The following is a 27,774-nucleotide window of genomic DNA, read 5'->3' on the forward strand; positions in this document are numbered from 1 at the left end:
ATTAGTAGTGCTTATTCACAGGTGCTTCAATAATATTAGTAGTGCTCATTCACAGGAGCTTCAGTTATATTAGTAGTGCTTATTCACAGGTGCTTCAATAATAGTGCTAATTCACAGGTGCTTCAATAATAGTAGTAGTGCTCATTCACAAGTGCTTCAATAATATTAGTAGTGCTTATTCACAGGTGCTTCAATAATATTAGTAGTGCTTATTCACAGGTGCTTCAATAATATTAGTAGTGCTTATTCACAGGTGCTTCAATAATAGTAGTAGTGCTCATTCACAAGTGCTTCAATAATAGTAGTGCTTATTCACAGGCGCTTCAATAATATTAGTAGTGCTTATTCACAGGTGCTTCAATAATATTAGTAGTGCTCATTCACAGGTGCTTCAGTTATATTAGTAGTGCTTATTCACAGGTGCTTCAATAATATTAGTAGTGCTCATTCACAGGAGCTTCAGTTATATTAGTAGTGCTTATTCACAGGTGCTTCAATAATAGTAGTGCTTATTCACAGGTGCTTCAATAATAGTAGTGCTAATTCACAGGTGCTTCAATAATATTAGTAGTGCTTATTCACAGGTGCTTCAGTTATATTAGTAGTGCTTATTTACAGGTGCTTCAATAATATTAGTAGTGCTCATTCACAGGTGCTTCAGTTATATTAGTAGTGCTTATTCACAGGTGCTTCAATAATATTAGTAGTGCTCATTCACAGGTGCTTCAATTGTATTAGTAGTGCTTATTCACAGGTGCTTCAATAATATTAGTAGTGCTCATTCACAGGTGCTTCAATTGTATTAGTAGTGCTAATTCACAGGTGCTTCAATAATAGTAGTAGTGCTCATTCACAAGTGCTTCAATAATATTAGTAGTGCTTATTCACAGGTGCTTCAATAATATTAGTAGTGCTCATTCACAGGTGCTTCAATTGTATTAGTAGTGCTAATTCACAGGTGCTTCAATAATAGTAGTAGTGCTCATTCACAAGTGCTTCAATAATATTAGTAGTGCTCATTCACAGGAGCTTCAGTTATATAGTAGTGCTTATTCACAGGTGCTTCAATAATATTAGTAGTGCTTATTCACAGGTGCTTCAATAATATTAGTAGTGCTTATTCACAGGTGCTTCAATAATTAGTAGTGCTTATTCACAGGTGCTTCAATAATATTAGTAGTGCTTATTCACAGGTGCTTCAATAATATTAGTAGGGCTCATTCACAAGTGCTTCATTAGTACCCATAGCGATCATAATAAATCAATTGCTTAAATAGGGTTTGCAGTAATCATTCACAAGTGCTTCAATAGAATGAATAGCGTTCATTAATAAGCACTTCTAGTATTAATAGCGATCATCCATAGGCACTTCTAGTATTAATAACGATCGTCCATAGGCACTTCTCGTATTAATAGCGATTGTCCCTAAGCAGTTTTACTTTTAATAGTGATCGTCCATAAGCACTTGTAGTATTAAAAGCGATCATCCATACACACTTCTAGTGTAGATCATCCACAGGCGCTTCTAGTATTAATAGCGATTGTCCAAGGTCCAAAGGTGCTTCGTGTGTTAGTGTAGATCACCCAAAGGTGCTGCTAGTATTAGTGTAGATCATCCAAAGGCGCTTCCTGTGTTAGTGTAGATCATCCATAGGCACTTCAATTGTATAAAGTGTTCATTCCTAAGCTATTCAAATGTATCTTTTTAAGTGATTCAGGTGTATTAGTAGTGTTTGTTCATATCTTAAGCAAATCAGTCATATTAAGTGATCATTCAAAAGAATTCCTAATAGTGATTATTATTAAGAACTTATAGTATTTGATAGTATCAATTTTTGTATTATTTGTTTTCTTCAATGAATAAATAAAGGATGAGCCTTTTTAATTATGTCACATAGCTTTCAGTGTGCACTCCCACCAATTTATATTGTGTTGTTAATGTATTATTTTGTTATCATGGTCTAGATCAGGGGTGGGGAACCTTTCTTCTGCCGAAGGCCATTTTGATATATATAACACTATTCGCGGGCCCGGTGTAGGCCCCTCCCCCTCTGTGTGATGTCACATAGGGGCGGGGCAACAATTGCCGGTGATTACTGCAATGCATGGAGCATCCTGAGGATGCTTCGGGGAGCTGTAAGGGCAGCAGTGTGACTGTCTGAAGCGTCCTAAGAATGCTCCAGGCGGCACTGCTCCATAGATTATGGCTGCAGGGTGCCATTCTAGGCACCAGATGAGGCTAGCAGAAAAAAGCTCTGAGGGCCAGACCAAATTATTCCGGGGGCCTTATACGGCCCCTGGGCCTGAGGTTCCCCATCCCTGCTCTAGATCAAAGCACTGGTCATTTTGTCTTATGCAATTCAATGGAGGCGAATGTGCTCTTTTATGCTGCTTCTAATCCAAAATAAATTGCCCGTGGACCCCTAGTCTGCTGTGTGCTAGTCATTGCCTTCCCAAACAGAAAAGCCCTAAAGTTATTTTAAATAGTTTTATTTTTTTTTACTTCTATTACATGTTAGAATATTTTTTTTTATAATGTACAGTGGTAAGTTGTAGCGTTTGGTAGCTAATGTTTAATTAATATGACAGCTCCATTTGTATTTATAAACACCAACTTACTGGCTATAATGTTCCCTTATAGGGTGACTTCATCATGTAGTATTATTAGTGTTTGTTTGTTATGTGTTTTGAAATGTAAAATAATTAGTTTCTTTTGTTTAATAGGATCTGTTTTCTTATTTAAAGGTTAACTCATGCTATAAAAAAAATATTGAGCTCACTACCGGCCGAAGGTGGTATACTTGGGCCTGCTTCCCACGTAGCAGTACCGGTGCCGGCCATATTTAGGGCATGCACACTGCGCATTAACTCTCTCCTGTCTAACACCATCAGCGCCGCAGCTCAGTCCAACCATTGCCTGCTTTAGAATTTACCCAACGTGTTTTGAGTTTCCACCGTTAACAAATTGACTTAATCCCATTCCAGCATTACCTGACACTAGTTCTGCTAGTTTAAGAGGAGGGTGCTGGCTGGCTATTTGCAGGTGGAGTTGACCTTTTAATTTTTAGGCCTGGATTTCAGGGAGTACCAATGAAGTGATGACCACGTGATATTGGACCTGTTTAATGACCGAGCTCCACAGCTCCCCTTGTGTTACACATCTCCAATCATCCTTTGTAAATGCGAATACAGCAGCAATAACCTCCCCCATCAGTGTAATGGATATTTGTCTTTTCTAGGAAGAGGATCTCCGGCGAATCTTTATGTTAACGATAGAAGTTCTACAGGAGTTTAGCAGACGGGAGAACCTCAACGCTCAAATGTCCTCAGTATTCCAGCGATATCTTGCACTATCCAACCAGGTTTTAAGCTGGAACTTTCTGCCTCCAAACTATATCCTTTTACTTCCAGTTCTAGAGGGATCTAATGTAGGGAAATCTGGTTAATACAGAGTACAGACGTGCGAGTGATTGCAGAATCCCGTGTGCAAGTGTAACTAAATGCAAAGTGGGCACCATTTACTCATGTGGAAAATATTTTAGATATTTTTATTTATTATATCACAACTTCCTGTGGTGGTTGTGTATTTTTTTATAATTTTTTGTGATATGTAACTTAGAACTGTTTGATCTAAATCAAAGCAATGATTTCAAAAGAAATCCTAATGCTAGAGGAAACTTTTTCTTCTTTTTTTTTTCTTTTTGTACTTTACTCCTGTTTTCTTGGTGGTTCACTTTTATCTTTTACTAAATGCTACACACTTACGGATACTCTAAAGGCGGCAAGGGGTGATTTGACTAAATGCCGCACTCTTACAGGAACTTTAAAGGTGGCAATCAGTGATATTACTAAAAGCTGCACTCTTACAGAAGCTCTAAAAGAGGCAAGAGGTAATTTTACTAAATTATGCACTCTTAAAGAAGCTCTAAAGGAGCCAATCTGTGATATTTCTCCTATTAGACGAGTTTCTCTTGGAATACAGTGAGGCGATTTAAACAAGGAGCCAATGCATGTTCATTTAAGATGTCCTTCAGGATCTTGATGAATCTCAGCACCATGTTCTAAATGACGGGATCAATGAGAGAAATGAGCTGGGATATTATGACAAAAGAAATAAGATATTGAGGTGTCTGAGTGTAGGACTAGCGAGAGATGAGTGAGGGAATGCATGACCACTAGCCTGGGATACATTGCAGTAACAGATATGGGTAAGAATAAGGACCTGCATTATTGTCCCAGTAGTGTAATTACAGGAAGCCTTTGTGTAGCGTGGAGATGGATGACCTGCTCTGATGTCGCATGTTTATAAGAGAAGTGACTTTCATACCTCCAGTATAAATAAGCCCGGGGTATTGTATTACTTTTGTCTCTCCAAAGCCCTTCTGATATTATTGTGTCTCAACATCCTTTGGAGTCCTTTGGCAGCTCTCATTGTAGTTGAGCAAAGTACGATGTGCTATAGGAATGTGGCAGCCAGCACAACGCTCCTTTTAAAGTGAAGTTGGTCCCAACCACATTAGCAGTGCATTGTTATAGAAGTGTCAGTCATTAGCACAGAGCCTCTTTACCACCCGCTGCCCGAGAGCTTCACCAGAGGTCAGTAGGAAAGGCCTTGGGTGATTACATTGATATATTGTCCTCTAGAATATAATATGTAATTCCTGGCTCTTTTCTAATGCATGTCCTCCTAAACCGGATTAAATATCGAGTTCATCAGTTAATGAAGGTCTACTGTCATTTTATTTCTCATATTAATTTTTTATTATCATTATACATCTAATGGTCATCTTAAATCTGTTCTAAGAGGTTAAACCTATTTATTTATTTAAAAATTATGAAAATGTCTAGAGACAGTCTTTCCACTTGAAAAAATAGCCCTTTTAAAAACTACCATGTAATAGTATTGTAATATATAAGGTGATGTCTAAAATGACTTGTCCTTCTCTCCGTGTGGTATTTATATACAATGGTACATACATATGGGTGGGTGTCCTTACTAATCTCTCTCTCTACACTTACATTTTTAAGAAGTCAGCGTGTGACGCAAGGGAAACTTGAAAGTTAGGGCATATCCTATTTTCTTCTGTCTTTGTTTCACCTGATGTGTTCATGAATGTAATGTAAATGTGATAGTTGAAGCCACTAGTTGGGAAATGCTGTCTTTTTAGGTGTCTGTCAAGGGACTCCCAAATATGTCTGGAAGTCTGTATTCTAAGTCTTATCACTGCTTTGTGACGTGAGGACACAGGGAATAAACCTCTTAATTGTTGTGTATGGCCTAATAGCAGATAAGTTAGCCAAGTCATCCTCAAACTTTGTCCTCAAGGTACGCTAATGGTGCATACATGCGTAGCGATCAGCCAGCGATACGATATCGCTAGCTGATAGTAAGGCACCCTCCCTGGTATGCTGGATGATTGATATTAATCAGCCAGCACACCACATACTTACCGACGACTATAGCGACCCGCGATCAACGATTGCGGGTCCCTATATTAACCTGCTCGATATCGAGCAAGTTGACCGGCATGCACAGCCGATGGATGATATCACTATCATCCATACGTGGACATGCATCGCTGGTTGATGGTAAGTTGGTAGGGACCATTTAAATGGCAGATGATATCGTTATCCTTCAAATCGATCATTTAAATCGCTACGTGTGTACGCACCATAACAGCCGAGTTTTGAATGATATAGCAGTAATAATGGGGGGACCATACATCAGCAATCACAAAAAAAAGATTCCGATTGTGCTTATCACCATATATTACAGATAATTTTTTATTGATTTTCAGATAATTTTCAGGAAAGACAAATCTGCCTATCTCGAAAGGCCCATCATTTTACTAGTAACAATCGCCAAATTGGCTGATTGTTACCATACACTAGCAATCTAAAGCCCCAATTGATCTGCAAAATCCAACATATTGGACAACCTGGTCCACCTATTCCAATCCCTTTGTGGTCAGAATCTGCGATACATTACTGATTTGTTTTCATACAATCATTTGCAAAATGCAGAATTTGCCCAATTGGTTGCTGATGTGTAGGGTGCCAATCACCTCTTCCTTGTCATTTTTTTTTTTTTTTTTTTTTTTTAAATGTTATTAAGGTATTTTATTACCAGTTATTTATACAGCTCACACACATTCTGCAGCGCTTTCCAAAGAATATTTAGCCATTCACATCAGTCCCTGTAATGATGTTTATATTTAGAGATAGTAGCTAGATCTTCACAAATACACTTTCTTTCCCATGTCATCGGGTCTGTGAGCTACCAACAGTCCTCTGTATATTTATAAATAAATTTAGAATGGATTTATCCTACTGAAGTTTTTTAAATTGAGATTTTTTTTTTCCCCTAGATATAGAAATTAAATATGGGCCCTTGCGAAGATTTTTTTAGTGTCCATTAAAGTGTAGCACGTGTGTGTGCACAGTGTGTATAGGATGTGTGGGGTTTTTAGACCCCCTGCTTTTACATCCATTTGTGTTCCCTGGCTGTCATCCCCTTGTTACCAGCATGTCTATAAATACATAAGTATTACTTCCTTCCTTTTATCGTATCTGCTCCTTCACCCGCAGCTCTAAAGTGGAGCAAGCTCATCTAACTTTCTGATGAAACCCACACCGTCCTGTACTTGTTTGCCTAAAGGAAGCTTAATGGCAAACTAATAATAAAAGAGAAACCCTCCTGTTTTGCATAAATTGCAGCACCTGTCATGTGCGGTTCCTTTTTCCCCTCCGGCTCCTGTCACATTAGCCCCCTGCTTATCAAAGTGGTTTTATCGTGGTGGCATGCCGCATAATAACGATCAAACTGTTATCTAGCATTCCTCCAGCATTCTCCTTTTTCAGGGCCTAATACCTTTTATTCCTTGGCCTCATGCATGAATTATGCGGTGTATGTGGAGAGGCTTAAAGCCTGTTTCCATTGCATTCTTCAGTAGTGGATGCTGTTGTATTAGGGACTCCTATTTTTTTTTTTTTTCCTTTCTTTCCTTTAAAGGCTTGCAGGAATGCTGTTGTTGACCTTGACACCAGATAACTGGGCAGACATTATATAGCTATGTTCGAGTCCTCTCAAAATGTGATGCTGAAGCCGACAGAGTCCTGGCGTGATACCCTCCTGGACAGTAGAGTCATGGAGCTGTTCTTTACAGTAAGTGCCTTGATTCTTGCATTATGGAGATGTTTTGATGATCTTGAGGTGAGAACCGGAGAACAGCGGTGTATTCCTATTAATGCAGTGCGAGGATAGTGCTCTATTAGTCTGCATCTATATAAATCTACAATTTACATGAATCTTGTTATACTGATTGATGAACTAACATTCTATTCACTTTCCTTTCTATTTCCGTGACTAGCCAGTTATGCGTTCACATGACAATGATTCTCTTCTATTTAGGCTGATATTGATATATATATAATATATAATTATTTTTTATTTTTTTTGGAATTTAAATTTATATATATATTTTTTGTGTGGCAAATTCTATTTATGAACAATGCATTTTAGTTTTATAGTCCACAAAACTCTGTTTGCAGCTGACCGAATATTAGTCATTCAATTCATCCGCTGTAATTTTTATGAATGTGGTATGAGGGTCTATTTGGTAGATTTGGAATGTGTGTGCATATTCGCAGTCTAGGCTGTTTGTTGGTAAATGTTTTTGTAAATAGTGCTTTACTATTTAACGTGTATATTCTGGATTGTAAACAGTAGTATTTGTTACTGCAGGGAGCGCTTTAGGCTGGAAGGTTCTTGCTGCTGTTACATTTTATAATACGTAAAATTTATTCAGAAGGGCATTTTATTTGATTTTTTTATTCTAATCAAACAAACAAAAAAAAAACCTGTTTAATTAAATCCATAAAACATACCAGCACTTCTCGCCACCACCAAGAGACCTAAAATAATATATTTGTGTTCAGTGAACAGCCCCCCAGACTAAATGTTTAACAGTATTAATGCTAATCATGTACACGTCCATTTTTAATTTAGACCGACTGTATTCTTCTGGTGCTAAGAATGTTTCATGTATTTTTGTGTGTGTGGCGATAGATATATAATACAATATAGTGCTACAGAATAGAAGACTCAATGCGGGTGCGTGAATATACTGTATAACCTATAGAAAAATAAAGTGTCCTAATTCAAGCTGTCTAGGTGCCACCTCATTTTTTGTTTCTAGTCTAGTGATTTGAACACTTGTGTACATCAGAATGATCGCAACCAATGTAAGGATTTCCACTGGATCCAGTGTTGCTTTCTGAAGAACAGACTTTCTCTAGTAATACCATGAAAGTTAGCCCTAGACTATTGTATTCTTTTGAAAAAAAAAAAAATCAATCTCTCTCCCTCTCTCTCATATGTGTGTTTGTAAATGGCAATAACCCCTACATTGACGCTTTGCTCTCAGTTGTGACTAAATGATCACTTATAAAAAAATAAAATAATCGCCATACAGATTATAAAAACAAGAGATTAGGCGCGAATAAAAGGTATATGTATATATATATGTATGTGTGTGTGTGTATGTATGTATATATATATATATATATATATATATATATATATATTAATATTTTTTTTGCTGTCAAATTACCAAATATTTTTAATAGCAGCAAAATGACGTGTGCTTGTGAATACACACTTGCACCATCACATACTAAAGTGTAACAAAGAGGTCTATTTGCGCTAATAAGACACCATTTATTAAATAAAAATAGAATAATCAGGGGGTCTGATGTTCACTAAAATATATATATAAATGTATTAGTATATTTTATATGCAGTGTATATTTATTCAGACTAGACTGACAAGCCATAATGTAAACATGAATATTTAGACATGTAACACATACATACATAAATACCGCATATAAAAAAAAATACGTACAACCAATAAAACAACTATAATAATCACAATAACTCTATGGTGATCTCCAAGTCTAATATGTGAATAACACTGTGCTTTTAAAAGTCCATATATTCATAAGATATCGCTCCTGGTTTTAAGCCACAGATGAAAATAGAAATGGAAATATGAAAACTTGTATAATCACCACACTCCACTAATGTTAGTAGTCAGCACTCAGTATGCTGTGCGGGAATAGGCAGTCCTGAACACCCCCCGTGCTGCAAAGAGAGGTGCAGCGCTTCCAGTAGCCTCTATATTCCAGATGGTATGGAGGATTCCCCAAGTGGATAGTAACAGCAATAAAAAGTGTATGGCAACCAGTCCCAGTGATGGCGATGGGGCGAATGCACTAAGATAACAATTGTCCAGTCGTGCATTCGCATAAGGCTTTGGATCCTCTAACCGGTTTCACTCCTGAATATAGGGAGCTTTTTCAAAGAGTGATTTGTCATTCGGTCTGTACGACCTTTTAAAGCCCATAGATAATTCCTATTCTAGTCTGAATAAATATACATTGCTTATAAAATATACTACAGGTTGAGTCTCCCATATCCAAATATTCCGAAATACGGAATTATTGTGGCATGACTGAGATAACGAAACCTATTGATATTTGATGGTTCAATGTACACAAACTTTGTCTAAGGCACAAACTATTAAAAATATTGTATAAAATTACCTTCAGGCTGTGTGTATAAGGTGTATATTAAACATAAATGAATTTCATTTCTGTACACAAACTTAGCTTGAGCCACAAAATTATTGAAAATATTGTATAAAATGACCTGCAGGCTGTGTGTATAAGGTGTATATAACACATAAATGCATTCTGTGTGTATATTGGGGTCCCATTCCCAAGATATTTCATTATGATATGCAAATATTCCAAAATACGGAATATTCCGTTATCCAAAATACCCCTGGTCCCAAGCATTTTGGATATGAGAGACTCAACCTGTAATACATTTTATATATTTTTTTTTTTAGTTATCAGACCCCCTGATTGATACCATTTATTATCAAATAAAAATAGAATTAATCACCATATAGGTTAAGTACAAAAAGAGAAACCTTTTGCTTTGTTTGTTCGAGTTCAGGTGTTTAATCAGAGGACAGCTCCCCACTGTTGCATGACCTCTATAAATACAGAAACTGAAGTGGTAAAGGAACTATCAACACATTGAATATATAATACCATATATGTGAATCTGCTACATAAATTACCAATGTGAATGTGATTTATTTTTAAACAAACTGCAGAGTTATTATATTATGATACATAAAATATCTACTGGCTGACCACGCTTATAAAATTAGGAAGGCGTGGAGTACAGCTAAATGTTTCTGCTGATCACTTTGTCTCGTGTGCTGCTGCATTTAGTGCAAAAATCTTAGGCAAGGGATAATAGAGAAATAATATCTTAAGATATGCTAATAAACATTCAAAAGAATAACCTGAACTTGCTTTAGCTTCAAAGGTAACGGTGTGTGTGTGTATATGTATATATATATATGTATGTATGTATATGTATGTAACGAAAGGCCATGCACTCCTCTTCCATTTGTATAAGACATGCCACGGTGCCTGCTACGTATATAAATATAAATCTCCAAGTGCGACAATCAGTGAACTTTTTAATAAACTTGAAAGGCTGCCATAGTTTGCAACGTTCCGGACTTTAATAGCCCGTCTTCAGGTTTCAGACATAACAACATGTATACAAACAACACATACCTTATATACCTGTTGCCGCTCCTCACGCCGTCAGATCTCCTCTGGTCCCTTCCGCTTTACATGTCCAACTTCCGGATTCCTCTGATTACGCCCCCGTATGTATGTATGTGTGTGTATATGTATATATATATATATATATATATATATATATATTGTGTGTGTATGTATAAATTCTTGCCTATGACAACTGTAAAACCTCAAATGTAATAAATTCCAAAAGAATATTAAACCTTGGCTTAATTATGAATTAATTGTATCCATTGTACAATACATGTAATATAAAATATGAAAAGCTTGACTTAGGGAGTAATAGCTTGTGTAACCAAGAGAACTAGTTATAGTATAGTGTTTTGTTCGCCTACACAAATGGATAAATCAAATCTGGATTTAAACCCATAAATGTCCTCAGTCCCAGTTGGAAAATCCAAAATGATTTCTCATAAAGAGAGCTATTTTCGTATATATCGCCACCTCCTTCTCATACAGAGTATGTTGTTACTTGGAAATGTAACCCATTCATCTCCATTTTTTTTCAATGTGATGCGACAAGACACTGGTAAATTCTCAACCTGATTTCATACATTTATTCATGCTCTCCCTAAAGCACTAAACACACGTATAGGAAATAACATAAATGACACTGTCAATCCCAGTTGTACAACATCTTAATTTGAAACCTTTTAACTGTACTTTAAATAAAAAATTTCAAAATCCTGATTATCTTACGGACAACGCGCACGTCAATTTCACAATATATTCTGATAATATGGGCTCTTGCACTGTTAGTAAATTTTACTAGCATGATCCTTATGGGACCGTATAATGTGCAAGAACTCATTACCGCTGGTTTTTAAACGAGTCTTAAGGGGCACATCCACTAGCAGACTGAAACGACTGCGCGATTACGACATTGTAATCGTGCAGTCGTTTCACAGTCTATGCTGTGCCTATACTGAACGATCAGTCGTTCAGTGCAGGCTCATCAATCATCCCCGAACATGGCCAGTTTGTCGTTATCGGCAGATTGACCAGCATTTTTGGGCGATGAAAGATGTCAAAAACGTCCAGTGGGAGCGCGCATCGCTGGTCGTTTTTGACATTAAGCTGCCCGATTTGTGCCCGATTAAAAGCGATTGAACGATGTCGTTATCGTTCAATCGCTCTGTTTAATCGGGTAGTGGATGTGTGCCTTTACTTTCAGATATTGTCTTGGGGGAAAAAAAACTTGACACATTGCCGTGGTGGGAGCACTTTTAGAAGTAAAACAGCCCATTTGGGCATGCCATTAATATCCCTATATTAAGGGCTATCTCGGTCACCCAATCATTCATTTTACTAGCATGATCATTATGAGACTGTATTATGCTGAAGAACTTTGCCAACTATTGAACATGATTTAGTTGTTTTTTTTAATCTCTTAATTTAAATAGTTTATTTAAGGTATAGTATATCAAGAGTAAATGCAAAACATACACCTCATAATGCACGCAATACACTGATGCATATAAATGGTTTAAACACCTTAAATAGGTCACCCTATTTTGTATAATAACATAGCAAAAACAACTATTAAAAATATTAAATACAAAAAAAATGGAAAAAAAAAAGAGAAGAGGAAAGGAAAATAAAGAGGGATAGTGTGAAAGAGAACCTGTAGAGTACTGCACCACCAAGTGAAGATCGGCGTCAATCGATTTAGTTAGTTTTTAATAGGATGGTGTATTAACTGTTAACATAGGTCGCTCTTCTCTAGCAACCTAGCTCGCCTTTTCAAGCAACGATTAAAATGACTAAATTCACATTAATATCTTAATGATTTATTTTGTGACCCAACAATTTTTGTAACTTTTTTTTTTTTTTCACTTTTCTGGGGAATTCTTTCCAGTAATATTAATCATAAAGTTTTAATACTGCGATATTGGAGAGAGCTTTAAAGGTTATATAAACCAAACTTTCATATGAAAAGACAAGCACCTTCTCTGTGTCCTTTGTACAAAATAAAGGGTTAATGCTGCGCACTAAAAAAAAGTGTTTACCCTCCATAGGAGAGGTGTTGCCCAACTCATCCACCCAGTGTACAGGGCAAGGGGACAACTGCTTGGTCAGAGGTGCAGTCTGTTGTGTCTATGAACGGCTTGGCTGCGGGAGACTCGCTAACCCACTGTTTCTCTTCTGATGAGGTGTAAAAGTCCATAGCGGAGCAGTAACAGGCACATTGGACAGCTGTCTAGTAGACCTCTCAACAACTGCTCCTGCTCAGCTGTGACCACCTCCTGCAAATATCCTCCGGCTCAGCCAGTTAACCCCTTATATCCTCCCCTGTTGTTCTCACTTCCACAGTCCTCCATTGGGTCTCCATGGTGAGTGAGTCAGAATATAAACACCTCGTAACAATGCAACCATATATTATCTATAATCAGAGATTTGCCTCGGCGGGCGAGAAACGTGTACTCTTTATTGCCAGCCAGATTGAGCCGGCCTAATCCATCATCTTGTTTTATAGGGCGGCTTTGATCTTGGTTTCGAAGAGACGTGGCGTAATTACGGCGTTGTTTATGAAGTGGCCATCCGTTTTAGATCCCTGCGCTATTCTATTCCTAAAAATAACATTATCCCATCTCAAGCAATATTGGGTTTCTATACGTCTCCAGCTGTTTATCCTTAGTGTGGACCTGTCGTCTCATACAGGCGAGGGAGACGTTTTGTAGGCTAATCCGGTTTTCGGCTCTCTAGGGACTAATGACGCCATCTACCAGGAAATAGTGTCATGGCTGAGGCATGAGGTGCTATTAATGGGAATTCTCGGCTGTATTTTAAATCTGATTCAGACCACAGAATGGCTGCACCCTCTGTGAGAAGGCCACAGGTACTGTTTTAGCGCCAGGAACAGATTGACATTAACACTGAAAAATGTATTTCCCATAATTTATTGGCCTGTTTGTCTTATATTGTTGCTCTATATAGATATAATGTCGTCCATCGTCTTCCGGTCAGATATTGTTATTGGAAGGAATGTGCACACACAATGTCGATAGAAACTTATACATTTCTCCTTATGAGATGGTTGTAATTATAAGGTTTTAAATATGGGTTCCAGTGGTTTAGCTGTATTTTTATGGTTTTGTAGAGCGATAAATGCACTTTTTAGCCACTGGTGTGATCACATCAGTTGGAACCACACCAGGCTTTCCCTGACATGGTCGCATCTAATGTGACCCGTCAGAAATGCAGGCTGGGTGGCTACTGGAAAGGTAAGCCACCAAGCTCAGAGGTACCTCTCCGGCCCCTTGCACCCTCGGATCAACTCCCATTGTGTACCGATCACTGCTAAAATGAAAATACCAGAGCATCTTGCTCCCAGCCGCTGGGGATATGTAAATAAAGGCGCGCCTCTGCCCCCAGCGTATTCCCGGCGGCTGCTGAGAGGATCAGCCGTAGGGGACATATAACCAGCAGCGCTTCCGTCAAACAGTGAGGTCCGATCATCCAAGCTTATCCATCTTCCCGATATATCGAAGCCTCTCTATGAATTTTTTTTTTTCATTTATTTAAGATTTCATTAATATAGGCTTATTCTACACATTGTTTTGTTGTCGAGAGGAGCAATTCTATGGCTTTGATTTTCAGACCTCCGCACCAGTTCTCGTATTGGAGCAGTAGCCCCTGCCGTCCAGACATCCTGTAGACTACAACTGCATACGTGCAGTAGTAAATACTGAGTTTCGAAAAGATGTGTTGTTTTTTTTTTTTAAATAAAATAATGTTGGATAAGTTTTTAAATAGATGTTCTTGTCCTAATTCAATCCTTAAAAAAAACCTGACTAATTTCTGAGCGGTTCTAGGAAAAAATGGATCGGCCAGTTAAGGGGAAACAATTAAATGTATTTATTTTATCGGTCAACTAATCTTGAATTGCTATTTTGAATAGACAGTGCTAGGCAATCCGCTAAAGGCCCCCATACACGGTGCGATTTTTCACACGATGTGGACTATTTCGATCGATCGTAACGATCAATCGTGCACATCGTGTGTTTCTGCACCATTACGATGCCGATGCGCACCCCTGCAGTCGTCTAGTCGGATCGTAGATCTTATGGGAAAACCATAAGATTACGATCTATAGTGTACTATGTGACCTACATCGTATGCTGTTTGTCACATCGTACACGATAGAGATGCATGTAGCACGGACCAGGGAGATCCGTGCTACTTGCATCTGTGTCATTGACACAGAGCACGGGCGGGTCCTTGAGACCTGTCTGTGCTGCTGTATATTTCAATGACACAGATGCACGCACGGACCAGGAGATCCGTGCTACTTGCATCTGTGTCATTGACACTGAGCACGGATGGGCCCGTGAAACCTGTCTGTGCTGCTGCGGTGGAAAAAAAAAGGCCTCCCCCCACCTCCGCAAAATACCAACCAGTCCCGGGCTTTTAGTGACCCAGTGCTGGGTGTGCTTAAATTCAGGGGACAAACAACGTAGGGGTGCCCCGTACTCAAGAACAACCAGAATCAGCCCTGGTTGCCAAAATACGGAGGACAAACGACGTAGGGGTCCCCTGTATTCTGTGCAGCCAGCACTGGGCTCTGATCCGGTTCTGGAAATACAGGGGAAAAAAATGAGTAGGGTTCCCCTGTAATTTACCTGAACCAGCACCAGACTTTTTCTAGCGGGGGGCTAATGCCACAGCCATGGGAGCCCTTTCACTGGGCTCCCCAGCTGCAGCATCAGCCCTGACCGCGAATCCCTGGGGAGCTAGGACCCCCCCTCCCCCCAATAAAGGGGTCCCCCTCTCCAGGGCACCACTGGGCGGTGGGTGCTGGGTTAAATGTGTCTGTGTCAGATCGTATACGGTCTAATGATTATGAAAATCATTAGATTGTGTACGATCGATTGGTGAACGTTGTGCAGCTTTTGCTGCACATCTGTAACTTCAACTGCCGGGGGGGGCTTAAGCCTTGACACAAGGCGCACTACTAGGTTACATTGTCTAATGTTGTGATATGAAATGTTACCTTTTTGATCCATATGTACGTGCCTACGGGCAATGTCTGAGATTTGCTTAGACCGTGACGCCCTGTCTATTGATCCCATGGTAATGTGTCCCTGTCATAGATGTAGGGGAATCCATCTTCCCGTTTGTTTTTTCTTGTGGCCTCTTTTTATTTTCTTGTTCCTCTTGAAATGTGAGTAATTGAAGTGAATGGTAACATTCCCTGTGCGCTGAGTGCGCCCGGCTGCATTCCACCAGGCCTGACACATTGTGTGAACAGATCAGGTTTCTGCAGTATTTTGATTAGGTGGAAATGTTGGAGACCTCCTCGGCCATTGGGAATCTGAGGAGTTCTTGGAGCTCAATAAAAGCAATATGGCCCCTTTGGGATTAATTAATCTTGAACTTTTGGATCAAATAAAGGACAATGTTTGGCAAAGTGTAAACTGGCTCCATATGGAAAATATGTGCACCTGCAGTATGTATGTGGGTCCCAGGATATAGCCAGCTTTGTCTCTGTTCTTTGTACAAATATACTGCCACTAACCCTAATGGAATATGACTTTGTAGATCATTCGTTAGCATAGTTACACGTTTTCCCATGTTTTAAATGCATAAATGTCAACTAAAACCATTTTTTTTATTTTTGTTTTGTATTTAAAAAAAAAATATATATATATTTTTTTTTGGGCAGTGATTACTAATCTATGTAGGAGGGCACTGGTACAGTGCAATGCACATAATGGGCACCGGAGTAGAGGAAAGTAAAATGTGTCCCATTTTCTCCGTCCCTGTTCCATCATACGCCTTGGTTAATGGATTGTTGGCACTGCACTTGCCTCCTGGCCAGTTATCTCTATGGTCTCTCTCGTTGCCGTTTACCTGCTAGGGCAGTGTTGGTTAACCTTGACACTCCAGCTGTTATGGAACTACATAACCCAGCATGCACTGCTACAGTTTTGCTATTAGGACATGCTAAAACTGTGGCAGGGCATGCTGGGATATATAGTTCCACAACAGCTGGAGTGTCAAGGTTAGCCAACACTGTGCTAGGGACTTGTTGGAGCAGAGACCGACTTCAATAGCAAAAAGCCCAAAATAGCACTTTTGACATTTTCTATTGTTCTCCCAGAGTGGGAGTTATGTAATTAAAGAAGTTTTGGAACAAAACCCCCCCCCCCCCACAAAACATACAGCTGTTAATAAATTTGAGTTGAGGATGAGACAAGGCAGCGAATGTAGAATTCATGAGCCAGTCAGTCAAATCTAGGATCCCGCAGAATCTTTTAATGATCCAGGGAGTAGGCTCATCCATTAACATCAATAGCAAATACTGCCAGAATTTAGGTGACAGCATAACTTTTTTTAGATGACAAGACTCACAGTATTTATTCAACCCTAGGATAAAATCTAATTTTGGCATCACATACTGAAACCCCGGTATGGACGACGGAGCAGGTATTACAACCACATTTGCTGAGATTGTAAAGACCAAAATTTGGTTTCCCATTTGATAAAGGATAACCCTATTACCCCAGCAGTGATTTTCATGGGAGGGGTTGTGTTGGGGTGAGCGAGCTTGTATTTTTGTGGCCTTTTCCATAATGATATTGTAATGTGCATCCTATACAGAGAGCCTTTCTCACGTAGTTTATATATTAGTGAGCGTAAGCTGTTATCTTATCCTGGAAAGATTGTATTAGTTTTTTGTACATTTTGTGTGGGCATTGGGAGCGAGAAAAGCAACAGTCGCAGTTATGTCAGCAAAATACTATAAACAACCAACTGTAGATTTATTAAATTTTTATATATACATTTAAAATACACAATTTTGATGGTGGTGTCCATTTTGGTATTAGCCATAAGCTGCAGAACGAGTAATCGGATGTTCACATAAAACTGTAGGTTCTGCTTGACGTTGGCCAAGGAATGACACTTGAACTTGGCTATTCTCAGACATGACCGTACACTTGTTTTATACAGCGTTGGGGGTTATCACAGCCTGTGTTACATTATAATGTCCCTATAAGCTGTTTTGGTATGGTGTGCAATGCACTAGGAGCTCAGCAGTGGCCGTCACACAGGTGTCTATGTAAGTGAACACTATCTGGGATTATCTTTGAACACAGCGGCCACATGGGGGTACTGCACCACTTGAAATCTTAACAGGAGACTGTCATTTAACTAGTTAATAGGCATACGTGCCAGGGTGCTGCTGATTGACGAGAGGATCGTTTTGGCTGTGGCACAACTTGTAGGCTTTCGTATTGCAAATGATTGACTGTGGTACGGTTCAAAGGCATGGCCAGGCCACCCTGCAGAGCCTGATTAGCTTCCTGTGCTGTTTACCTCCATCAGAGCTGCATCCGTATACACTTGATTTGAAACTGTCATCTAAGTATAGCCAGACGCAGTAGCCTGAGCATAACTTACATAATCCAGATAACTGTCATGACTGCTGTTTTTAGAAGGAGCAGCGAGTCTCAGACTGGCATCTGTTTCAGCTCAGCCTTCAAGATGAAGGTAGCACCCAGGAACTTTTTAGCTATTTTAAATTATGAGTACAAGACTGGTGGAAAAGGGGACTGCTGCCGACCCTCCTGTGGATTAGAGACCTGCTGATTTCCCTCACTTGGAAATAGTGTAAGGCTCTGCTTCCACAAGGGGAGGGAGAGGGGGGGGGGATGTTCGGACCAGACACAGCTGGTGACCATACTGTGTTCCCTGCAGGTTCACCGGAAAATCCGAGAAGATTCAGACATGGCCCAGGACTCTCTCCAATGCTTAGCACAGCTCGCATCTCTCAACGGACCCATCTTTCCTGATGAGAGGTCTCAGGTCGATTACTTGGCGCATTTCATTGAAGGGTTACTTAGTACAATTAATGGGTATGTGTAGCTTTTATTATGTGTCGTTATTGTTGTGTTTGTATAGATGGTTAGATTATTGTACATTCATTTCAGGGTTCAGATATTTTGCTGTCTTCTCTGCAGCGTGTGAGAATTATTTCAGTCTCCGCTTTCTTTTCTCTTTTTGTTCAGGATAGAAATAGAAGATTCGGAAGCGGTGGGAGTTTCCAATATAATCAGCAATTTAATAACCGTTTTTCCACGCAACATTTTGACTGCCATTCCTAATGACCTTTTTTCATCTTTTGTGAACTGCCTCACCCACCTCACGTGTTCCTTTGGAAGAAGTGCCGCCCTGGAGGAAGTAGTAAGTACTCTTATGTTCTCTTTCGGGCATCATGGTGTCCTGTCTGAATCGTAGTGTACAGTTTAATAATACACAAATGATGTAGGTGTATATTATATATCTATATCTGTGTTCTGTTGTTACCGCTTATAAACACTTCAGTGTCCAATAGAGAACTCGTACATTATAAGGAATGACTTGCCACCTGCTGCAAATTATTACGGATATTAGAAGTCACCTGGGGGTTCCGTGTTCTGTGGGAGAGCTATTTGCTACCGTTATGCCAGCATGGGACATCTCCTTCAGGGCTGTCTTGCTACTATGGTGACTGGAAATTGGTCAAAAACCCAACTTCTAATATAGAATTTTATTACATAGAAAAGTAATTTAATATTTGTAGTAATTATAAGGTTATTACACTGAACAGGGGCTTTATTAATTGACATCAATTGCAGTTTTGTCGCAACATTTACCCCTTGTAATGTTAAACAAAATTTGATGACTTGTAACATCCTTACAATGAAGTTTAAGTTATCCCATACAGTAAGCTATGAAATAGGCTTGTGAGAAATTTCCAGGGAAAAATAGATTTATAGACTCTAAGGGGTAAAAATCCAATTAGCGGCTAATTACCTGTGCCACGCTGGGAAATGCTATTCAATTAGCATTTTCTCAGCGCGGTAAAACGAGTTAATGCACGAAAACTCATAAAGTGCGGCATCAATGGGTTTTCCCCGCACCTTAACCCTTCCCCCATGGGTACCTTTTCTTGCAAACTTTTCCTCGCAGTGCCTGAAGCTGCGAGGAAAGGTCCACCTCGGGTTAATAAGTCAGTCCCCAGGGACTGTATAGGCTATTTCTCATCGCTATTTGTTCAGCTCATAAAATGGCTGCCTCCACTCCAATCGCGCTGATTTACTGCGGTTTCTTTCCAAAAATGACATGACCATTTTACATATTGTTAATCGGAGAAATATTTGACGCTTATTTAATAGGGATATGGGTAAATAGCTGTGTGCAGTACTGTTGATTGTTACCGTACACCATGTAATGAAAATCTCCAATACCTTTGTGCCATGATGCTATACCAAAGCCAACATACTGTATAAATGTTCCACCTCTAGTTGGTCGTGTGTTGTTGTCGTCTTGGGATGTTTTGTTCTAGAATGAGTGAGGTTGTCATTGTATTACTCTTGGTTCCGTATTTCCTCCTATAGCAACTCTATATCGGCAGAGGACTGTTATACTGTGTTTTACTCCTAGTCTACAAAATATTTTCTATGCAGACTGATCGGAGATGACTGGCATTATGCACTATATGTTATCTCTGCACTGTAAATTCTAAAATGTTTTACTTTTCATTTTTATTTAAGAACCATAATTATTTAACATTTTTTTTATTTTATACTTTTATTTCTTTTGATTATGTTCACTACCGTAATCCTGCTTGGTTTTGCCTGACCCCAAGATCTGAGATTGCATGCTACAAATTCCAATCACTACCTGCTTTTATCTCCGACCTCGTCTTCGGCATTATTATGCGAAATATCTGATAGGGTAACCGTACTTCGGCTAGAGGGAATGCAACGTTACATGCATGACGCAACTGACCTGATATCGTATCTAGCTATGTAACAACGTCCCATTTAGTAATAATTGGGGAAGTGACATGTAACCAGTATTGCCCACTGTGTGAGTTTATTTCCCAGCTGCACAGCGTTATTAAGCACTGGATACCATTCATCCTTCTAGATGTGTCTGCAGCCGGTATAATACACAACAAGCACTTGTTTCATACACCACATCTCAATTAAGTTATAAATTGCAGCTATTAAGGGTCTCTTAGCATCTGTTGTATTGCAGGTTATTGTATTGTCATGTGCTGCTGGAATGCAGTGGCATATTACTTGTCCTGATTTGTTTGTTGCGTTGCCGGCATTTGACAGGGCTTGTTGAATTGGCTGCAGTGTTTCCAGGTTATAGACTTGGATTAGCTGGCTCAGAGTCAGGTCATTTCTGAAGCACTTTTGCCTGGAGATATTCATCATAAATAAAGGATGGTCATAAACACATGTGCACATAGACCTAATCACAGCCTGCAAGGTCTGATGATCATCTACTAACTACTGTGTCCCCTTCTGTCCAGGGTCATTACAGTAATATAATGTCTATGCTGTCAGGACTTATCCTCGGATGAACCCTTATTTCTTCTTCGGGGTCCATGGGGTCTACAGCCATTACGTTAGGGTATGAATCCTGGTCACCAAACAGTTAACACAAACGAGCTCTCTGCTCCCAGGATGCATCGGGGTTCCTCCACATATACCCCACCCCCTGCCTCAGGTAGCCAGTTTTTCCTGTTTGGTGTGCTCACCACATAGACAGTGGGACTGCTGGAGCAGTCCTGCCGACGAGTAGCTAAATAAAAAAAAGAGTTTTACTCTCTATCTCAGCGGGTGGTCTGAGCTGTCCTGGAAGCAGCCTCGCGCCTGATTGGAGGCGCACCGGCCACGCACTGCAACTACCTCCTCCGGCGCCACACCGCTAGCCTTGGTAGGTCCATGGGTGCGGATTCGGCAGGGGCTCTCAGGCCCTGGACCACAACCAGATCAAGGGGATGGCAGGTAAGCAGGTGGTTGCGGCGGCTGCTGACGCCGGGACCACATGGCGGTTCGGCCGCCGGCGGTGAGACTGGCCGGAGGCGCGCTGCTGTCAGGAGGCATACGGCTTGTCTCCTAGCCTAGACCGCCGGGATTTGATGTTCCTGATTAGCCGGGGCTTGTGGCGGCGGCCAGGTCAGTTTACCGGGCAGGTCCAAGCAGCATAGGGGAGGTACGCTTCCCCGGCGGCCCCTCCCCCAATCCACACGCCAGTTCAGTCTTCTGGTGCAGTGATTGTGGATTGCTCCTCCCAGCCTCCATATAAGGCAGCCAGAGTGTATGTCAGTTGCTCTCTGAACACTGCTCCTACAGGACACTGGGCAGTCTCCCTGTATACCTTGCCTACTGCTGGTTTAGGTTTTTACAGGGCTCTATCCTACCTAAGCCTAGGCTGATGGTGGTAGTGAGAGCTTATATGCATATGACTCGCAGAGTGTTTATGCATGACATGTGATTGTTGTTTTGTGGATACTGTTTCTTATGTAAAAAGAACTGTGACTTCTGTAAACTATCACTGTCTTTCCCCTTAACCTTTTCCTACAGGTTAAGTTGCGGTCGGGAGGCATACAGATGTTTCCTACACTAGACCGCTGGGATAGGGGGTCCAAGCAACATAGGGGAGGTGCGCTTCCCCGGCGGCCCCATCCCCAATCCACACACTAGTTCAGTCCTCTGGCGCAGTGATGGTGAGTTGCCACTCCCAGCCTCCATAGGGCAGCCAGCATGTATGTCAGTTGCTGTCTGAATGCTGCTCCTTCAGGACGCTGGGCAGTCTCCCTGTATTCCTTTCCTACTGCTGGTTCAGGTTTTCACAGGGCTCTATCCTACCGAAGCCTAGGCTGATGGTGGTAGTGAGAGCTTATATGCATATGACTCGCAGAGTGTTTATGCATGACATGTGATTGTTGTTTTATGGATACTGTTTCTTAGGTAAAAGAACTGTGACTCCTGTAAATTATCACTGTCTTTTCCCTTAACCCTTTCCTACGGGTGTGTGGGTAGTCAAGGTGAAACAAAATCGCATGTGTACTCAGAACTTGTCATTATTATGTCTCAGAGTCTGAAGGACAGGCGGCTAAGGGCCCTGTGCTGGGGGGGTTTTCCCCACAGGATTTCATACAATCTGATTATGTGGTTACTGTGTCAAGTAGACAAACCTCCCAGCTTCTGGATAGGAACTCCCTTGGGTTTCCTTTTCCCAGATTATGGACCGAAATATCTTGCTTAGTGGCAGGTCGAACAGGCTCAAATATCCTATTAAGCTGGTGTGCTTTTTTGATTAAGAGCCTATGGCAAATATACTGCTTAAATGCGTTAAGTTTTGCTGAGTTATGCTGCCTTTGTTTCTGAAAAGACTAAAGCTGGCCACACACTAGACCAACTTACATCCAACCAGCCAACTTGTTAATTGGTTGGAATGAAAATCTGGTAACGTATGGGAGTAACTGCTGATCAGCAATTTGCTCCTAAATGCCATAAAACAGATGAAAATGTTCGTCAGAAAAGTTTGTTAAATGTTTGATCTAAACAATTTGTTCAAACACCAGTTTTTGTCCATTTTCTGGCATTTGGGAGCAAATTGCTGATTGTCATTTGCTCTCATCCTTACCACATTTTCATTCCAACCAATCAACAAGTTGGCTGGTTGGACAGATAATCTTTAGATGTGTGGCCAGCTTAAGTGTGAAGATGAGCACATTACATTGGCCCCAGCTGTAGGCTGTATGGGCTAAATTGTGATTCACATATACTGGTAGGGCTGGGTTGCCCCCCCCTCTCCTAATTAGGAAAACTCAGCTGAGTTAAGTACTGATTGGGGGGGGGAGGGAAGTTGGCTATCCCTGAGTATGCCTTGTTCCCAGGAAAGAGCATAACATTGGAATCCTACCAACTTTTGTTGCTTGGATTCAGTACGGATTGAGGCAAATCTACAGGTAGATCTTGCAGAACTGGTCAGTTAGGCGTGAATGTGCAACTGTTCAAAAATGTACTTTCCTGAAACCCCTAAACTGCAGTTTGGGGTTAGAGAGTGCTTCACATGTCGGTTTTCTGTAAACCGACGCTTGTTGTGGGTTACTTGCAAATGTTCTCAGGAGATTTGGTTCATCTTGCTGGGTGCCTCTCTGTGGATGGCCAGGTTATACAGAGCTTGATGTCCTACTTAGCCTCGTCAGCTGTTCGTAGTTGACTAAAAAAATTTTGATGCATGTATGTATATATGCCTCCACTGCGGTGATCAGGTCATACAGAGCTCTAGGTCCTACCTGGTGTTTTGGTAGTTGGCCAGAGGGCTTAGTGTGTATGAACAGTGGATATGCGTATATGTATGTCGTGTGTGTGTGTGTGTACATGTGTGTGTGTGCATATATATATATATATATATATATATATATGTATCATGTGCATTACATGTGACTTTTGAAATCTGCTGTATTATGCTGCCTTGTCAGCATAAGTCTATCACTACTGTTTCTCCTCATGTAACCCGCTACAAAGATACGTGGGTACATTGGATGTAAAATGATGGTCACATTAATACTAGACATTGGATAAACCTTGTATGTCCAATGAAAAGGTAAGACAGATGGCTGGAGCCCCTGAGTTGGTCTCATGTGTGATCTGTAGCAGCAGCCCCTATGATTATGCCCTCTATTTCCATCATGAATGGACATTTTACCTACAGCCATACCACACTGGACATGCCCAATCTCCTCTGACTTTGGAAGCTATGCCGTGTTGGTCCTGGTTAGTACTTTGATGGGAGACCACCTGGGAATACCAGGTGCTGTAGGCAGTGGTTGAGGCAGGGCATCATCTTTAGTAGCCATTCAACAATTACTACAGGCTGCTAGGTCTTTGCTGACAAAGACCAGATGGCGTCGGCCCCTTACGCGGGCCAAGCCACAGAGAGGGGCGATGGGGGTGTCCTCACTGGACTTAATATAAATGGGTTGTGGTGGTCACTGTTCTAAAGAGTGTAATTTTCCAGCGAGATCGGTTGTGTTCATACCAGGAGTCCTTAATTTGGAAGTGGACTTCCTACGCCAGAGAGTGTGGGCTCTTCATCCACAGGTATTTCAGAGCCTTGTGGATGGATGGGTCTTGTAGAGGTAGACCTCATGGCCTTGATCACAAGCACAGGGTCCCCAGGTACGGGCACAGTGTTTGTGGATGCTCTGGCAGTAGAGTAGAGCTTCAAACTAGCGTATTTGCTTCACCCGCTATCCCTCCCTATAAGGGTTAACGGGAATATGCAACAGTAATACTGATAGTCCCTGCTTGACCCAGACGCTGCTGGTTCGCCAACCTGCAGAGTTACTCCATAGACATTCTGTGGCCTCTTCTGCTAGGGTCGGACCTGTTAATACAGGATCCCTTCCTGTATCTAGACCTGGCTCGTCCATCTTGGACGGCATGGTTCTTCAGACCTCCGCCTTGAAGAAAGGATGTTCTGTAATTCAGAGAACAAGAAACTTACTTCTGGCTGCATTTTATTACAAAACTTTGTATGTTCTCCAGGGTGAACTGAGAAAATGTGGCCCTAGGGGGTTAGGTTTTCTCGAGTATGTTCTTTTCGTCATACTGGAGGGTCTCTGATCTAGCAGCACTTCCTTCCCGCTTCCCCGTTTCAATTAGTCATTGGGAGACAGCGGTACTTCATACTAGGGCGGAATACCTTCCAAGAGTGGTATTCTGGTTCTATATGAAAGTAGAGATTGTGGTCGCAGCTTTCAGACTACAAACCTCTTGGTAGGTGAGGCTTCCTTGGATGTTGGCCGTGCGCTACATAATTATGTGGATCGCGCCAACAGCATGAGGAAGTAGGTTCCTTTTTGTACTGTATGACAGTCATAAGGCTGGCCAGCCAATAAGCGGACGCTGGTCAGATGGATTCATATGACGATTCCTCAGGTCAGACTAGTCTGGTGGTGCCAGACTCAGTAAAGGTACATCCACACAGTCAGTGGGGCCTTCGTGGGTGGCCTGCTGGGGTGCCTCTGCTGAATAGTTCTGCAGGGCAGCAACATGGTCTTCCGTGCACACCTTTGTCAATTGTTATGCCTTTGACACTTTTGCCTCTCAGGATGCCTCCTTCGGGCGTATGGTTCTCCTCTCTTCCGAGTGTCAGGAGCGTCCCCGCCCGTAGGTTTAGTGCTTTGGGATATCCCCAACGTAATGGCTGTGGGCCCCATGGACCTCGAAGAAAAAGAGTTAACAAAGGTATGTTATACCATAACTCTTATTTTTGGTTGTATTGCTTCTCTTTGTGTCAGTAACTATAGATTGTATCAGGACAGTGACCATCAGTTTCTGTCAACCTTTAGCCATAGAGGTTAAAGGAGTCTGACCTGTAGAAAAGGTTTTCATAAGAACAAGGGATACTTGAACATAGTGAGTGATTTATCGTTGGATAAAAGTGCATTTTTGTTTTGCGCGTCGCCATTGTAAGCTTGTCATAAAGCACATGAGCTCCGCTTGTTCTAATACTTTCATCTGCATGTGTCTCCAAGCTTGTGGCCCAAGGCAGATCCTGTGCAAGGTCTGTACATTACAGTAAGGGCTCACAGTGTATATGTACTGTATCAGTCCTACACTTTTATTGCAAGCCCTCACTTACATGGTGGTTATATATTTTAGAGTTGAGGTGCACCTAGGACAGTGGTTCCCAAACTTGGTCCTCAATGCATCCTAACAGTCCAGGTTTTCAGGATATCCATACTTAAGCACAGGTGACGTAATTAGTACATGACTATACCACCTATGCACAAGCATGGATATCCCTAAAACCTGGGCTTTTAAGGTGCCTTGAGGATAGGGAACCCCTGGCCTAGGAATAATGCAACTGTAAAAGGAAAAAAAAGGCTGACCTATTTAACTCGCATATTTGTACGGGCGCAATTTGCAAAACTACAAACATTCTACATCATCCCCATGATCTCCACTTTTTATATTAAGATTATAAATAGCCTCTTCTCTTTGTAATTGTAATTATTGCCGAAATAGGATCACTTTAGTGGTAGCTGCCTTTTCATTTGGTAGAAAATGAATTATTCTTTTCAGAGTACAGTTTACCTCTTCCCTGGAAAACAGACCAGCTTCTGATATCACACCCCGACATGTAATAAGTAATTATGTGATGGGTGCAAAAATGAATGGAGTGACATCTTGTGGGATATGATGGCTACCCACCATTAAGTTAGGCTGTACCTAAATTCTACCAAAGAAATATTTTTACATTGCAGAATAAATGAAATGATATTTATTATTAATTAACTTACTTATATAGAGTATATTCTGTTGCACTTTACAATTGGAAACAACATTAATAGAACAAAACTGGGTAGTAACAGAGAGACATAAAGGTAAGAGGGCCCTGCTCGCAAGCTTACATTCTATAGGGAAATAGGTGTTGATACACAAGGATAGGTGCTACATATTGCAAATTGGTCCAGCCAGATTGCAGAGGTTATTGGTGAGTTGTATGATCCATTCACACGGGATAGTTAATAGCTACTCTGCAGTTGATATATTATCATACAACTGTTTTTATGGCTATTCCTATTTCCACAGGGATTTGGTGTGACTTGTCAACAGTCAGAAAGTCGACGTGGTCATTAGGTCAACAGTCAATATGTAGGCATGTATTTAGGTTGGCATGTGTAAAATATCAATAATCCTAAAAATCATCCTAAAATTAAAATAATCCTAAAATTTTTAGGATCACTAATCCTAAAAATCAACCAAAAAATCTCAACATTTTGGTGTCGTCATGTTAAATGTCGACATTCTGAACATATAGATATTTTAATCATGCCAACCTAAATACATATCTACATATTGATTGGTGACCTAATGACCATGTCAACATTATGAACCTTCACCGGATATCTTCCACAGCGTTTTGCTCTTTCTAGAGCAGGGGTGTTCAGCAAGCTACCCTACAGCTGCTGTGGGACTACACATCCCAGCATGCCCTGCCTCAGTTTTGCAATTAGTGCATGTTAAAAATGTGGCAGGTTGTGCGGGGATGTGTATGTCAACAGCAGCTGGAGTGCAGCTTATTGCCCACCCCTGTTCTAGAGTATACGTTTCTTCATTTAGATTACTTTGTTTTTGTATAATTACATTCAAGGATGGTATTGTCAGTCTGTGGTTAGCATTTCTGCCTCGCAGCATGCTGGTCATGGGTTTGATTCCACCCAGAACCGCTATCTGTGTTGAGTTTGTATGTTCTCTGTGTTGCTTGGGCTTCCTCCGA

The 27,774-nt window shown here is 40.7% G+C and overlaps 1 protein-coding gene and 1 pseudogene across 1 annotated transcript in view; both read left to right on the forward strand.

The window, feature by feature from the left end:
- The window catches only part of XPO4 (exportin 4), a 138,934-nt gene that overhangs the window by 72,855 nt on the left and 38,305 nt on the right, over positions 1-27,774 (forward strand). The window contains exons 6-9 of the mRNA XM_088458528.1: positions 3,240-3,393; positions 7,053-7,165; positions 18,391-18,548; positions 18,702-18,876. Coding sequence (XP_088314654.1) covers positions 3,240-3,393; positions 7,053-7,165; positions 18,391-18,548; positions 18,702-18,876 — 600 coding nt within the window. The remainder of the gene's footprint in view (positions 1-3,239; positions 3,394-7,052; positions 7,166-18,390; positions 18,549-18,701; positions 18,877-27,774) is intronic.
- LOC148474479 (5S ribosomal RNA) lies at positions 24,191-24,309 on the forward strand (annotated as a pseudogene).

Source organism: Taudactylus pleione, unplaced genomic scaffold, assembly GCF_031769625.1.
Source record: "Taudactylus pleione unplaced genomic scaffold, aTauple2 ptg000842l, whole genome shotgun sequence".
NCBI classification, from domain to species: Eukaryota; Metazoa; Chordata; class Amphibia; order Anura; family Myobatrachidae; genus Taudactylus; species Taudactylus pleione.